The sequence below is a fragment of the Nicotiana tomentosiformis genome, chromosome 6, assembly GCF_000390325.3.
Source record: "Nicotiana tomentosiformis chromosome 6, ASM39032v3, whole genome shotgun sequence".
In the NCBI taxonomy this organism is placed as follows: Eukaryota; Viridiplantae; Streptophyta; class Magnoliopsida; order Solanales; family Solanaceae; genus Nicotiana; species Nicotiana tomentosiformis.
Genome location: NC_090817.1, coordinates 12,431,812 through 12,448,510, shown reverse-complemented (window position 1 = coordinate 12,448,510; position 16,699 = coordinate 12,431,812). Strand labels below are relative to the sequence as shown.

The window sequence follows — 16,699 nt, the reverse complement described above, 5'->3', positions numbered from 1 at the left end:
TGCATCATTTGTAGGGAGTGCGACAACTTCCACCCATTTTGACACATAGTCCACATCTACGAGTATGTACTTGTTTTCATATGAGCTCACAAAATGCCCCATTAAATCGATTCTCCATACCTCAAACACTTCCACCTCCTGATTTGGGTTTATATGCATCTCATGTCGGAGGGAAATATTCTGTCTGTTGGCATTCATCACGAACCTTCACCCAGAAGTGTACATCTTTGAACAATGTCGGTCAGTAGAAGCCCAGCTCCAACACTTGCGCAATTGTCCTTACTCCTCCGAAATGGCCACCATATGGGGATGCGTGACAAGCCTGCAAAATAGAAGATTGATCTATCTCGGGGATACATCTCCAGATTATGTTATCAACACAAATCCTGAACATACAAGGCTCATCTCAAAAGTACATGCAACAATCACATAAGAATTTTTTATTTTGTACAGAGGAAAGGTCATAGGGGACAATACCGCTCGCAAGGTAGTTTGCAATGTCTGCATACCATGGCCTACCTCCAGGCTTGTGGGCAATAGTTGTTCATCCGGGAAAGTCTCCCCAATCTCTTCCACTTCAACCTTCTTCTTTGCTCCTTCCAGCCTAGACAAGTGATCAACCACTTGATTTTTAGTTCCATTTCGGTCACGGATTTCCAAGTCAAATTCTTGCAGCAGTAGCACCTATCGAATCAGGCACAACTTTGACTCCTTTTTCTCAATTAGGTACCTGAGAACAGCGTGGTCAGTATAAACAATTACATTTGAGCCTATCAGGTATGACCTGAATTTGTCAAATGCAAACACCACTGCCAGCATCTTCTTTTTGGTCACTGTGTAATTTAGTTGGGCACCACTCAATGTCCTACTTGCACAATAGATTGGATGCATTAATTTATCTTTTTGCTGCCGAAGAACTGCTCACACAACATAGTCGTTTGCATCACACATCAGCTCAAAAGGTTGCTCCTAGTCAGGTGCCACTATAATTGGTGCAATCACCAGCCACTTCTTCAACTCCTCAAAAGCTACCTACAGTCATTAGAAAACACAAAGGGCGATCTTTTTCAATCAATTTACACAAAGGATTAGCAATTTTAGAAAAATCTTTTATAAATCGCATGTAGAAGCTGGAGTGACCAAGGAAACTTCTTATGGATTTGAAGGAAGTGGGTGGAGGCAACTTCTTAATTATATCAACCTTAGCATGGTCCACCTCAATTGCCTTACTTGACACTAGGTGTCCCAATACTATATCTTCATGTACCATGAAATGGCACTTTTCCCAGTTCAGTACTAGATTAGTCTCGATACACCTCTTCAATACTCCTTTCAAATTCACGAGGCAATCATTGAATGAGTTCCCCACCACTGAGTAGTCATCCATGAAAACCTCCATTATATTCTCTACCATATCTGCGAAGATAGCCATCATGCACCTTTGGAATATGGCGGGTATATTGCATAGGCCAAACGACATTCTCCGAAAGGCATAGATGCCATACAGACAGGTGAACGACGTGTTCTCTCTATCATCTGGGGCAATAGAGATCTAGCTATACCCCGAGTATCCATCCAGGAAGCAAAAATGGGACCTTCCCACCAATCTATCTAACATCTGATCAATGAATGACAACAGAAAATGGTCTTTTCGGGTGGCCTTGTTCAATCTTCTGTAATCCATACAGATTCGCCATCCCGTGACTGTTCTTGTAGAGATCAACTCATTGTTCTCATTTTGCACTACAATCACTCCACCCTTCTTTGGCACCCATTGAACTGTCTGACCTAGTTGTTCTACCTGCACATCTAACAAACCAGATGAAACAATACAAGGTAATGTCGAACTAGGTCCTAAGAAAGCATACCTAAGGTGAGAAGGTAACGATTTTAACTCCAACTGTGATGGCTCTTCAATTGATGGCTTAGCTGGAGGGGTCTTTCTTTCTTCTAAGTGTAAAGGCTTGAATTCGAGCTCTCTTTTCCAGTACCCTTGGCCTTCAAGGGCTAAAACTCACTCCACCAAGTCCTCACCATCTACCTCTTCTAAGTTCATCAGACATGCTGTTATGGGGTCTTTTGCATTCAGTGCCTCGTCTTCCTCCTCCAGAATCACATCCACAACTTCAATTAGAGAGCAATTAGCAAACTCACAGGGTTGCCGCATATACTTCTGCACATTGAACGTTATTTCTTCATCGTTCATTCTCATCTTTGGCTCCCCGATTTCACAATCAATTAGAGCTATCCCTGTGGCCAAGAATGACCTTCCCAAAATTATGGGAATCTATTCATCAACCTGGCAGTCCAGAATGATAAAATTTGTCAAAAACACAAACTTTCCAACCTGCACAAGTACATCATCAAGTACACTTGATGGCCTCTTCACTGATGTAGTAACATGGATGTAGGTCTTGCCCTTCCAATGCCTAACCTTATATATATATATATATATATATATATATATATATATATATATATATATATATAGGGCATCAAGTTTATGCTCGCCCCCAAATCACACAATGCTTTGGCAAAAGCATAGTTGCCTATGGTGCACGAAATTATGAAACTCCCTGGGTCAGATAGCTTCTCAGTTATAAGTTTTATCACGACAGCACTACAGGTTTGAGTCAGTGTCACAGTTGCCAAGTCTTGAAAGTTGAATTTGCGATACATCAAGTCCTTTATCATTTTTCATAACCGGGCAACTCCCTCAAGGCATCAATAAGTGGAATGTTCACCTGAATCAGCTTCAACATCTTCATGAATTTATTATATTGCTTATCCTTATAATATTAGTCCAACCTCCGCGAGAAGGGTGCTGGCAGTTGCTTCTTTCCTGTGACTTGAGTTAGATCCTGCTCATGCACTTTTTCTAATGCCTTCTCTTGCACTTTCTCAGTCTCTTTTGCAACATCTTTCTCTTTGCTTAGTTCCTCCTAGGTTGGTTGCACTCTTACTTATGTTAGTTCAGTTAACTCATCTACCTCAATTGGTGCTGGCATGATTATCTCATTTGGTTGGCTTTCGCGAGCAATTTCTTGCTTTAGATCAAGATCTCTACCATTTCTCAAACTCACTGCCATCAGCTTGTTCGGGCCCTGCTCTTTTGGATTGACATATGTGTCCGCGGGTAACGTCCCTTTGGGATGATTATTCATAGCCATAGATATCTGACCCAATTGAATCTCAATGCCTTTTATAACTGAGTCATGTGTTTCAACCTTCTCTTGCATTTTTCTATTGGACCTATTCAATTATTGCAGCATTCCTTTAATTTCAAATAACCCATCATCGTGTCTCACTATTTGTTGTTGTTGAAGTTGTTGATAAACAAGCTGCTGATTTTGCTGATTGTATCCATGTTGCATTTGGTAAGGTACGACTTGACTCTGTGGTCACATAGCTCCAGGATTGTTGTTGTTATTGTATTGTTGATGTGCTGGTCTATACTGTTGATTCTGCTGCCCCCAATTCTGACCTCCTTGCCTCTAGCCTCCATAGTTTCCCACATAGTTCATATTCTCTTGATAGTTCTAATGTCACTTTACCCCTGCACGAGCACACATATAGTTAGGTTAATGCATGTGGTGCATAAGCCTCCATTAGTCGTGTCAACTATGTGTAAGGACCCGTAAAAAAAATTTAACCAAAAAATCGGGGTTTCGTGGTGCCAAGATAGATTCCTGCGTTACTATAGTATAAATTTCTGATCGAGAGGACCAATTCACAGCTAATTTCTGGAAGAGATTTCGCAAGGTTTGGGTACGCAGGTAAATCTTATCATGACTTTCCATCCACAGACTGACGGGCAAGCAAAGCGGACTATTCAAACACTTGAGGACATGTTGTGTGCGTGTGTGCTTGACTTCAAGGGTAGCTGGGATGATCATTTGCCGCTCATAGAACTTGCTTATAATAACAGCTTTCATACCAGTATTCAGATGGCGTCGTTTGAGGCCTTGTATAGTAGAAGATGTAGATCGTCGATTGGGTGGTTCGAGGTTGGAGAAGCTGCACTAATAGGACCAAACCTTATGCATCAGGCTATGGAAAAGGTTAAGATTATAAAAGAGCGGTTGAGAACTGCTTAGAGTCGTCAAAAATCCTATTCGGATGCTCGTCGGAGAGACTTGGAGTTCAAGAAAGATGATTGGGTGTTCTTGAAGGTATCTCCCATGAAGGGGATCATGCGGTTTGGAAACAAAGGAAAATTAAGTCTGAGGTATGTCGACCCGTATAGAATCATTCAAAGGATAGGTCAGGTGGCGTACAAGTTTGATCTACCACTTGATATGTCATTAGTGCACCCGATATTCCATGTGTCCATGTTGAAGAAGGTAGTTGGAGATCCGTCCGCTATTGTGCCGGTTGAGACCATCGAGGTTAGTGAGGAACTGTTATATGAAGAGATTCCGGTTGCTATCCTTGACAGACAGGTCCGAAAGTTGAGGAACAAACAAATTGCATTCGTAAAGGTATTATGGCGAAATCAGCAAGTCGAAGAAGCTACTTGGGAAGCCGAGAATGAAATGAAAGAGAAGTACCCTCATTTATTTGAATAGCCATGTAATAGCTATATAAAGTCCCCCACCCCTAAAGTTTGTATCACTTGTTCGGCTAATATAAAGACACTCATTTCTAGCTATATGTCCCCCATGAGGCTTCAGTTGGTGTTATTTTGCATTTTGTTGTGTTAATTAATTCTATATATGTTGCTAAGGTGTGCTTTGGGGGCTCTCTAACAGGTGGATAGGCCTAAATACAAAGGAAACTCTGGCAAAATTTTCAGAAAATTAGGAAGTTAGGCAAATTTGGGGCTGATGGTATGTGGCATAATTGAAACTGTATTAAGTGAACCTTGATCCTCATTCGAGGATGAATGATCTTAAGTGGGGGAGGATGTAAGGACCCGTAAAAAATTAACCAAAAACTCGGGGTTTCGTGGTGCCAAGATAGATTCCTGCGTTACTGCGGTTCAGACTTTTTGGATTGAACAGTACCCTATGGACTTAGAGGAAAATATTTCGCAGAAGAACACGTTTCTGCAACCCCATATTCACTCTGCGGACCGCATAATGGCCGCAAAGTGAAGCAGAAAGTTGGCCAATTTGAGGTCAGCTTTGCAGTCGATTATGAGACCGCATATCGGTCGCATAATCCCTATTGGGTTTTTACGGAGGGAGTTCTGCGGTACATTATGCGACCGTAAAACAAGTATGCGAACCGCATACTGGTCGCATACCTGGGCCGAAAGTTCAGGCCCCTGAGGGCCATTTCTACGGTCACTTTGCGGACCACATAACCATTATGCGGTCGCATATGCGACCGCAAACCTTTGTCGGGGCACCCATTTTCTTAATTTAAAATCCGACCCCCATTCCATTAAAACACCCATTTTAGTCTATTTTGAAGCTCATTTCTAATATTTCTAGAGTGAGAGAGAGAGAGGGTTCTAGAGGGAGGGCCTAATTTTTCATCAAATTGATCTTCAACCATCACTTAAAGCTTTGGAAATATTCAAGTAGAGCACCAAATTCTTTATCCTAAAAGGTAAGGCTTCATCACCCCAGCTCTTAATTTCAAACATAGCTATAATGGGGTACTGAGGTGATACTTCATGGGAAAAATGGTGGTTTATGTTGCATGCATGTGTGATAAAGAGTGTGGGGAAAAAGTGAGCTAGAACTATGAATATTTTCCTAATCTTGGGTTCAATTTGTATATGGATAAAATAGATTGAGGTTGCTAAGGGTTCCAGATAATTGTAGAGTCTAAAGAAGCGCAATTGAGGTATGTATGGCTAACTCTCTTCTTCCTATAATCGAACTCCTGGTGTCCGAATAATGGGTGTAAGTTCCAACTTGATCATACTAGAATTGTTTTCCTTAGTGTGTTGGATTGAAAGATTCATGTTCCCTAATTGTTTTAGATGGTTACCTTGTCATCATGCTATTTGAGAACGTAATTATGATTTTCCTAGCTCCTTCCCTTATATGTGAAATGCCTTATGTGATGGTACTTATCGACATGAATGATGATGTTATTTGAACAAATAAAAATGGAAAGACTTGAATTGTAAAATATTTCCAAGTGCCAAGAACTACTTAATAAATGAGGTTGTTGTGCCATGTAACAAAAGATGGAAAAGAAATTTGAATTGAGTGAACAATTGAAAAAGGTTATGTCTCAAGTGAGATGCCTTAGTCGATCGGGCCGAGATCGGACGCCATGTTGTACACATGGTGGCATTTGTGTTGGAATTATTAATTTACATGGTGGATATGGATATGTATCACTTGAGATGGCTTAGCCGGTCGGCCCGAGACCGCACTCCATGTGAAAACACGGTGGCATTGTGAGTTGTGGTATTTGGCACTAAAGATTATTAATCTAAAAAGATGGAAAGATCGAATTGGAAACTATGTGATCCTTACTTGGTGTTTCTTTGTATTTCTATAAAGTACTTATTGATTATTATGACTGTCTTCTCTTTGTTTCACTGTTCATTCTATTAAGACTGGTGTTTGCCTTACATACTAGTACTATTCGACAGTACTAACGTCCATTTTGCCAGGGGCGCTACATCATTGAATGGATGTAGGTGGTTCCATCGCAGATAGTGGTGCTCTCTTTCTCTCCCCACAACAGTCTTGGTGAGCCCCATTTCTCCCAAGTGTCATGTAGTCCTTCTTTTGTATAAGTTTTCATATTTTGAGGTATAGACGGGGCTTTGTTGATGACATTGTTATGTTGGTCTTTTGTATCATTAGAGGCTCCGTAGACGTTTATGTGGGTCATGTATATATGTTGGGATGGTCATCGGATCGAGTTGTATTTTGGAAACTCAACTATGTCATAATGTATATAAGGAGAAATGAACTACCAACGTTTATATATTTATATAACTGATCTCTCACATGTTTTACAAATGGTGATGCAATCCCTTTTTGGATTATGAATGAGTCGGGTAGGAAAGGTTTAATAGGCTTTCTCGATCGGGTTCACTCGGTTGAGCGCCGGTCGCGCTCCCCGAAGTTGGGGCGTGACACTATGTATACCTGCTTATGGCCTGATTCATTTAATCTTCTTGATGAGGATACTCATTTGCATCATCAGAGTAGCCATATTCTCGGCTATGGAGTTGTTTGAGTCCAAAGCTATTGAGTGAACTACTTGGGTGATTGTAGTGTCTCTTGTCATCCATCCTGAGTTTTGAGCCATTTTATCTATCGGGACCTTACATTCTCTGAATGATTTGCTCAAAAATGCTTCATCTGTTGAAGCATCAATATTGGCCTTCAAGTTGTCTGCCAATCCCATGTAGAACCTTTGCCCCAATATCTGATCAAGAATGCTATAGTGTGGACACTTGACCAATATCCCCTTGAATCTCTCCCACGCTTTTTGCAGTGTTTCAGCTGGTTTCTACCTGAAGCTCAATATTTTATCAACTTGCTTGGCAGTCTTATTTGGTGGGTAGGACTTGTTCAAAAACTGCTTGATTAATTCCTCCCAAGTAGTGATTTAGTTAATGGGGAGCGAATTAAGCCAACTCCGAGCCTCTCGGGTCACTAAAAACAGAAACAATAACAGTCTAATTACTTCTAGTGTCACATTCGGCTACCTTTGAGTGACACAAATTGATAGAAATATTTTCAAGTGTTGTTGTGGATATTCAATGTAAGACCCAGAGAACAGTTCCTTGTTCTGCAGCAGATGTATTATGTTGTTTCTGATTTGAAATGATTCTACTTGTATATGAGGGACTGCAACTGCGGTTGTCACATTTTCAACAGTGAGTTGTGCCTAATCATGCAACGCTGCTTCTGGCATATGAGGCGCCACACCCTGATTGTTCGAGTCATTCATATTATTTCGATTGTTTTGATTATCCAAAACATCACCCATGTCTAATTCAATTTGTTCTCTTGGGTGCTGTTGTCGTTTGTCCTTCCTATTTGTACGATTTAATGCCTTGAACGCTTTCCTAGGATTCGGTAATTCTTCAAATAATTCACTAGTTCTCGAGGAGTTTCTAGGCGTGCACCTGTAACACACAAGACTACAAACGTTAAAATTTAATTGTAATGAAGTTAAAATCAAGAGAGTTGACAAAACTAAGAATCCTAGCAATTTTGCTCGGTGTAATTAATAACACCGTTAAATTCCTTGGCAACGATGCCAAAATTTGATCACGCCCAACTATGCCTCCTTAAAGGTCTAACGGTCATTGAAAATATAATCTGGTTTACAAGTCCGGAGTCGAATCCCACAAGGAATAAACCTATTAATCACAATCACTAGTTTCGAAATAATTCAAGTAATAAACCTTCAGAAATATTAAATATCAATTTGAGTATTCACTAATTAATAGAAAAATAATTAAAATACAGTATTTTATAACTAACAGAGCAAATGTTGTAGACAAGATTGGAAGAATTTAGGGTTATGATTTCCCTTATTGTCGGAATCCTCCCCACTAAGTTTTCTATAAATTTGCCTTAGTATACTCTACCGATCGTTAATACTTTGGATGTCGTAATACTCTTTCGAGCAACTACCACAATTTACTAGACGTATTATTTCGAACTACGCTAGCTGACACTAGTTTACCACTCACTAAGTTCGCACCAAGGTTTCGTTATTCCTAATCCCACCTTTAAATCTTTTCGTACTGATTTCTCATATACGTTTGGAGTGATGTTATTCAACAACTACCTAAATGTGTATCATTTTCCAAGCAATACACACTAAATAGGCACAGTCAATTGAGAGCTCTTCAATCAACCACAATGAAAACGTAGTTGAACAAATAGAGAAAAATCAAAAGCAGATTTATATTAAGCGTAGTAGAAAATCATATTCCAATAAGTTCCATCAAACCCTAGATTGGAGAGTTTAGCTACTCGTAATTATATAAACAATCATAGTAATATTTGTTGATACCCAATTTTTCTCTCATATTTTCTAAAAATGCATATATATACTTTCAACATGACATATTTGCATCATCATTTAGTTTACAAACCTATACAAGCATTTTTTTATAGAATTTTCCATAATTTTTAGAGCTTTTAAATTGATTACTTGAATAATTAGTAATTACTCCTTCAAAGTATTTGATGATGACTTAACTATCCTTCTGTTCGTATAATTTTTGCTACTGGTTAGTGCTTTAACCCCTGCAATGTTAATTTTCTTTCTTTCCTTCTGCATACTTATATGTGTTTGAATTATACGAGTATGATTTAGTTTGTGAATCACTGATATAGCACTATTATGATAATGCTCGATACTCTTTTGTCATTCTATGATGGTTGAATGCATGAGATAGTTTACTACTTTGTCCTTAGTTTGTGTTAGGTTTGGTCTGCAATTCTATGTTGGTTATTTGTTTTCTTCTGGAATCAGTCATGTACCTCTAGCATCTGAATATGTTTCAGTTTAGAGTTTCAATGCGCGCATATTTTGATCTAAATCGGACTGTTGCGACTATATGTTGTTAGTTATAGAGTTTCTTCATACCTTGCTTTGGATACTACTACAACCTTATGGAAATCTCCCTATATGAATCATTTAGTGCTGAGTTTTGTGTCTGATTGACTGTTCTTTGTGTACTAGCCACAACTATATAGAACACTGCTTTAAGGTTCACTCTAAACATGTTTTCCTTAGCATCACTTAGTATGTTAAGATAAACATTCATTTCTACCTCAACTATGATCTTGCTCCCATGCTAATATATTTTTCCAGTCTATTTTTAATGTCTTGCCTCTTCAGTGTTTATCACAATGTCTAAATATTGAATAGTATGACCCTAAGATACATGCTTGGCTTAATCCAAACTTGTTAGGTCTCAATTGGTTTAATGTCATGAATGATAATCTATGTATATCTTGCAAACTTGCTGCTTCCCCAATCTTTTTCAATATGAGACTATCTATGTGGTGATTTGCTGTCTTGCTGAACCTGTTGGCCTGCTTGATTAGTTGCTCTGTATGCTTAACTTGGTGTACTACTTAATTTTTATCCCTCTATCATTATCCGCTTTCCTTATTTACTACTCATGATATTTTGAATTCTCATTTTTAGCCGGCTGAAAGCCAAGGCTATCTAGGTTCTATTGTCGACCTCCCTAGTGTGAGCATTGCTCGGGGTCCAATTGAGACTCTTATGAACTATGACACACTAGGGCTTGGTCCTTAGTTACTCCCTCAACCTCCAAAATTGTTCCTACTATTCCATTTCCCCTGTCATGTACTGTGTGTCTGAATTTGGTTGTTTCAAGTGGCGCAACATTTGGTGTTGTGGTTAAGTAAATTGGTTTGGATCCTTCTATGGACCCTTGAGTCATGTATTGAACGCGACTCTTTGTTGAAGGCCTGGGTATGTTGTAGGATATGTTGAAGGCCCATGCAATGCTAGGTATTTATTTGAGCCTATTGTGGGTCTGTTCACTGTTATGTTACATTGTTATTTTACTCACTATTGGGCCTGTAATAATCTTTTTATAAACAGTTAGGGTTGATAGTAAAAGGGAATGGGGTAGATTTAATATTCATATGCGATGAGTAGATATCATGCCTATAGAACTTAATGATGTGTTTGTTATATGTGTCGTTCACTCTCTACGTACACTATTAGAAATTATGCCATTAGAGAAATCAGACACTCACACAACTTGTATGCTATCAAAGCATAAGTGCTTTATTTATCCCATGTCTACTGCTATGTGTCGCTATACAGCATGCCTATAGGAAATAAATGCAAATAATTATCCTTCAATTTGCATAATTGCACCATGTTCATTAGATATGTTATGCGGCGCCTTCCTGAAGTTCCTTGGAAGGGCGACGTAAGGCTAAGCAACCGATGTCAGTACGGTTGCTGTCCGCCAACTGAGGTCCCCTCCGTACGCTAGACTAGATTGTCAGTGCCGTACGGGAAAACCAATGTCGTGAGCAATTGAAAGAGAGCAGAAAAGAGAATTGAGAATGAAAGAAAGCTTGATTGTATTGAATGAAAGCTATTACAGAAAACAAGACGGTGTCGGGGGGAGAGACACCAGTACAGAGAATTGTTTGCTTGCTTGAAAGTTTTGATTGCTTGGTCCCCCTTAATAATGCTTAAAAAAATAAACCAAAGTTACATGACTAGACCTATGAAAGCTGTAAAATCACACTTAAAGAAAATGCAGCAAAACTACTCTATATTTACATTGAAAAGGACTTAGTCTTCTACAAAGCAGCAGCAAGTCCGTTGGCAGCAACTTTGTCTTTAGCATCAGGGTCTGCGCGCGCGGCGCTGTTGGCTTTTGCCTGTGGCTGGGCGCTGGCGATGGCTATCGGTGGGGTGACAGAGGCACCTGCGCACTTGTCACTTGGATCTGCCGAGACCACGGGGCCGACCGTGGCGACGGGCATTGGGAGGCTGGCCAGGACGCCACGGGGCGCGTCCAAGGGATCATGGGGCATGGCTGGAAAGCCGCCCATGACATTCTCCCCCACCTGAGTTGGCGACGTCCTCGGCGCCTTCCTTGCAAGGTAATCATCAATCAGGCTCTTGTAGGCTTTGAGGTTTGTTCCCCTCTCCCAAGTATTCTCCTCTGCATCACATCCCTGCCATTTCACCAAGAACTCCTGGTGATCTTTTCTTGAGGCGTGAATCACTCGATCATCAAGAATAGCTTCAGCACGCCTTTTCCCGGTTGAATTGGGGCCTCGAATACTTGGTATTGTGAGTTGGCTTCGTGAAGGATCCTCCATATCTTCCCGAAAAGGTTTCAGGAGACTGACATGGAAAACAGGATGGATTTTCCACCAAGCTGGGGTATCCACCCGGTATGCAACTTTCCCAATGCGCCTTTCAATGGACAAGGGTCCAATATATTTTTGCAATAGGCGAGGGTCATGGACCCCTGCAAACAAGTACCGCTTTGGGATTTTGACCATCACTTTGTCTCCCACCTGGTATTCCACAAAGCGGCGATTCTGATCAGCATGCCTCTTCATCCGCTTTTGGGCTTTGACAAGATAGCTCCGCACTATCTCCAAATTTTGCTTCCATTCTTTTGAGAAGCTAGCAGCCCGAGGAGATTTTGACATGTTTGGTGCATTCACTGTGTGTGGGAGTAGCGGTTGCTGTCCGGTAACAATTTCAAAAGCGCTTTTGTTGGTACTTGAGCTCTTTTGTGAATTGAAACACAGTTGAGCAGCATCCAGAAGCTTCACCCAATTCTTCTGCGATCCGGTCACAAAGTGCCGGAGATATTCCTCTAGCATGCCATTGAATCGCTCCGTCTGGCCATCAGATTGCGGATGAAAACTTGAGCTATGACTCAATTTTGACCCGAGGCACTTAAAGAGTTGGGTCCAAAAATTGCTAGTGAAGCGTGAGTCGCGATCACTAACAATGTCTTTAGGTATGCCCCAATATTTGACGACATGAGAGAAGAATAGTCGAGCTGTATCTTCTGCTGATATATATTGTGGGGCTGCTATAAAGGTAGCATACTTGGAAAACCGATCCACCACAACCAAGATAGTTGTGAGATCTCCGACCTTGGGCAATCCGGTGATGAAGTCCAGGGAAACGCTTTCCCAAGGTCTTTTTGGTACAGCTAGTGGTTCCAAGAGCCCTGCCTGCGTCAAGCGGTCTGACTTATCTTTCTGGCATACTAGACAAGTCTTCACATACTGAGCGACGTCATCGACCATTTGAGGCCAATAATATGCACGGCGAAGTAATGCCATGGTGCGTTCCTCGCCGGGATGACCGGCCCACAAAGTATCGTGGCATTCTGCAAGAAGAGTCCGTCGCAGATCTCCTCCTTTAGGAACATAAAGTCGGTTCCCTTTCACCTTCAGGAACCCATCTTCGGTGTAGAACTGGCGAGTCTTGCCCTGTCCTACCAAATCAACCAAATACTGTGCAGCAGGATCCTTGATGAGTAGATCCTGTATCTGGTCTTTTATGGTGGTGGTTACTTCGCTTCCCTTTAGGGCGGCGAGTACACACATCGATGCTAGATCAGCTCTCCGACTGAGTGCATCAGCAACATGATTGGTCTTTCCACTTCGGTACTCCAGGTTGAAGTGAAATTCCGCTAGGAGTTCCTGCCACCTAGCCTGTCGTCCATTCAGCTTTGGCTGGGTCATGAAATGGCTAACGGCTGTATTGTCTGTCTTGACCACGAATGGGGCTCCCAGTAGATAATGCCTCCAAAGGCGTAAGCAATGAACGACAGCCAATAATTCTTTCTCATGGGCGGCATAGCGTCGCTCTGCATCCTTCAGTTTCCGGCTCTCGTACGCTACGGGATGCCCTTCTTGTAGCAATACTCCACCAAGTGCATAGTCGGAGGCATCCGTTTGCACTTCGAATGGCTTGGCCAAGTCAGGGAGGGCCAAGACTGGGCTACTGGACATAGCCATCTTCAATGCGTCGAAGGCCTTTGCCCGCTTGGGGCCCCAATCCCACGGGGTGGCCTTCTTGAGAAGTTCTGTCAGCGGCACTGCAATGAGGGAGTAACTTTTCACAAAACGCCGATAGAAGTTGCATAGACCAAGGAACGACCTCAAGGCATGTATATCCTTAGGAGGTGGCCATTCTGTAATGGCCTGAATCTTCTGCTGGTCCATCTTGATCCTCCCTTCCTCGATGACATGTCCGAGGAAGTCAATTTGTTTCTGAGCAAAGGAGCACTTGGATAGCTTTGCATATAATTCGTGCTCCCGTAATCGGACTAGGACCTTCCGCAAATGCTCCAGGTGTTCTTCCAGTGTTTGGCTATATACCACAATGTCATCCAAATAAACCATGACGAATTCATCAATGTATTCTCGGAAGACCTGGTTCATCAAGGTGCAAAATGTGGCTGGCGCATTAGTCAAGCCAAAGGGCATAACCAGGAAGTCGTACGACCCATATCTTGTCACACAGGTCGTCTTGTGCTCATCACCATCTGCAATCCGAACTTGCCAATAACCTGTCCTCAGGTCTATTTTGGTGAATACCGTCGCACCACCCAGTCTATCAAATAAGTCTGCCATTAGCGGAATAGGATACTTGTTTTTCACAGTGATTTTGTTTAGAGCCCGGTAATCCACACAGAGTCGTAAACTACCATCATGTTTCTTTTGGAATAGCACAGGGGACCCATATGGGGACTTGGAGGGCACGATGATCCCTGTGTCTAGCATTTCCGTCAACTGTCTCCGAAGCTCGGAGAGTTTGGGTTGTGACATTCTGTACGGCGCCCGGGCAGGTGGCTTCGCACCCGGCACCAACTCAATCTCATGGTCCACAGTTCGCCTAGGCGGAAGGCGCTTTGGCATGTCTTGTGGCATGATGTCTTCAAATTCCAGAAGCAACTCCTTCACGGGTGCAGGAATGGGACCCGAGGAGCGTTCTATATCTTCCATGCAGAGGGTAGCCAGGAACGTGGGTTCATGTCTCTTTACCCCCTTCTTCAACTGCAAGGCCGAGATGTTCTCGGCTGCCATCTTCATGGGAATGCACGGAATAATGCAGGGCTTGGCCCCATTTGCCCCCATCATCAGCAGCATGTCTGCATACGGTGCGGGCATGGTATTGGTCTGTCTCAGGAATTCCAACCCCACGATTAACTCAAAGTCATCTATGATCACTACGCGCAGGTTGAACTTTCCTTCATAAGGGCCAAGCTTCACTGGTACTTCTTTGGCTATTCCACCCACTGGTTGAGGTGGTGAGTTGATAGCCTTTACACGACCTTTGCCCTTTCCTACAACTAGTCCAAGACGCTCCACCTGAGTCGAGGCTAAGTAGTTGTGAGTGGCACCCGTGTCTATCATTGCTCGAATGGGCTTGCCATTTACCTTCATGTCAACGAACATTAAGGTCCTCTCTTGATGAGGAGGAGTCCTCAAATTCGCCTTCTTATTTCCTTTCCTGGCAATTGGACAGGGGTCCTTCTTCTTGCGGATACCGGCACTGGTTCCCGCTAAGGGCTCAGAAATGGAGCCAACAATTGCATTGAATGCACCTACTGGCTCGGTCTGGTCCGCATCATCGGCTTCGTCATCCGTCCCATCCTCAAAAGTTTGATGGGCGTTCATCTGTGCATGTGGGCATTCATTATTCCAATGAGGGTCGCCGCAATGACGACATCCTGAGGGGGGCTTCCTCCCCCGATCATTGTTGTTAGATGCAGCACTAGTACTGCCGGAAGAGGGAGCCTTGGGTTTGGGTGCACTCCGATCTCCTCCACTTTTGCTAGGGCCACCAGTGTTTGGTTGGCCCCCTTTGTATCCTCCTCGGACAGGCTGTTGAGGCCTGTCCTTCCGGGCTTCCACTTGGTAATCCCCAAGGCACTCTGCTGCTTGGATTGCCTTAGGCAACATGTCTACCCTTTGTCTCTGCAACTCCATCCGGGCATAAGGTTTCAACCCTTCCAGGAAGGTGAAGAGTTTGTCTTTGTCCCCCATGTCACGGATGTTCAGCATGAGCGCGGAGAATTCCCGCACATAATCTCGCACCGATTTGGTCTGGCGGAGCTCCCGCAACTTTCTCCTAGCATTGTACTCAACATTTTCGGGGAAGAACTGTAGGCGTATGGCTGCCTTCAGTTCCGCCCATGTCTCGAGGGCATCTTCGCCAGCCTTGATGGCTTCATACTTCACCCGCCACCAGAGTTTGGCATCACCCTGAAGATACATGGCAGCAGTTGCTACCTTCTTAGCTTCTTCTAGGCCTCCCACGACATCGAAGTATTGCTAGATGTCGAAAATGAAATTTTCCACTTCTTTGGCATTCCGAGCTCCACTGTATGGCTTTGGCTCAGGAATCTTCAGCTTTTGTGCCATAGGGGCGAGGTTCACACCACCCCCAAATTGGTTTCCGCCTCCTCGAAGTAGGCCTTGTAAAGCAGCATTGACAACATTGAGCTGGCCTGTCAAGTTGTCTATGGTTTGTTGCATGGCAGTCACCCTGTCTGCCTCTTGTTCCCTGTTGGCTAAATCCTCGGCACGCTCCTGCTGGAGGACCTCAAATTTACCAAAAATTTCAGTTGCCTCTGTGGCTGCTGTTTGTCGGTCTCCTTCAGAGTCGCGACTGATGTTTTCTATGTCAACTTCGGCCTGGATGAGTCTGCGGTCCAGGTCGTCCAACTTTTGCACTAGGCTGGTCTTTAGGTCGGCCACCGTTTCCACGATGGGCCGTAATGAGTCAACCGTTCCCTCAAGGGTCGCGATGCGATCCCCGTAATTCACCATGGTCAGAAATGGTGGTAATTGTAACGTAATCCCTCGTCCGATGTCGAGCCTAGGCTTTGATACCAACTGTTACGCGGCGCCTTCCTGAAGTTCCTTGGAAGGGCGACGTAAGGCTAAGCAACCGATGTCAGTACGGTTGTTGTCCGCCAACTGAGGTCCCCTCCGTACGCTAGACTAGATTGTCAGTGTCGTACGGGAAAACCAATGTCGTGAGCAATTGAAAGAGAGCAGAAAAGAGAATTGAGAATGAAAGAAAGCTTGATTGCATTGAATGAAAGCTATTACAGAAAACAAGACGGTGTCGGGGGAGAGACACCAGTACAGAGAATTGTTTGCTTGCTTAAAAGTTTTGATTGCTTGGTCCCCCTTAATAATGCTTAAAAAAAATAAACCAAAGTTACATGACTAGACCTATGAAAGCTTTAAAATCACACTTAAAG

At 42.9% G+C, this 16,699-nt stretch overlaps 1 protein-coding gene across 1 annotated transcript; it reads left to right on the top strand.

The window, feature by feature from the left end:
• The first annotated feature begins 3,947 nt into the window (after positions 1-3,947).
• Positions 3,948-4,568, top strand: LOC138893579 (uncharacterized). The gene is made up of 2 exons (XM_070178211.1): positions 3,948-4,061; positions 4,173-4,568. The coding sequence occupies exons 1-2, from the start codon at positions 3,948-3,950 to the stop codon at positions 4,566-4,568; spliced, it is 510 nt and encodes a 169-aa protein (XP_070034312.1).
• Positions 4,569-16,699: the final 12,131 nt, after the last annotated feature.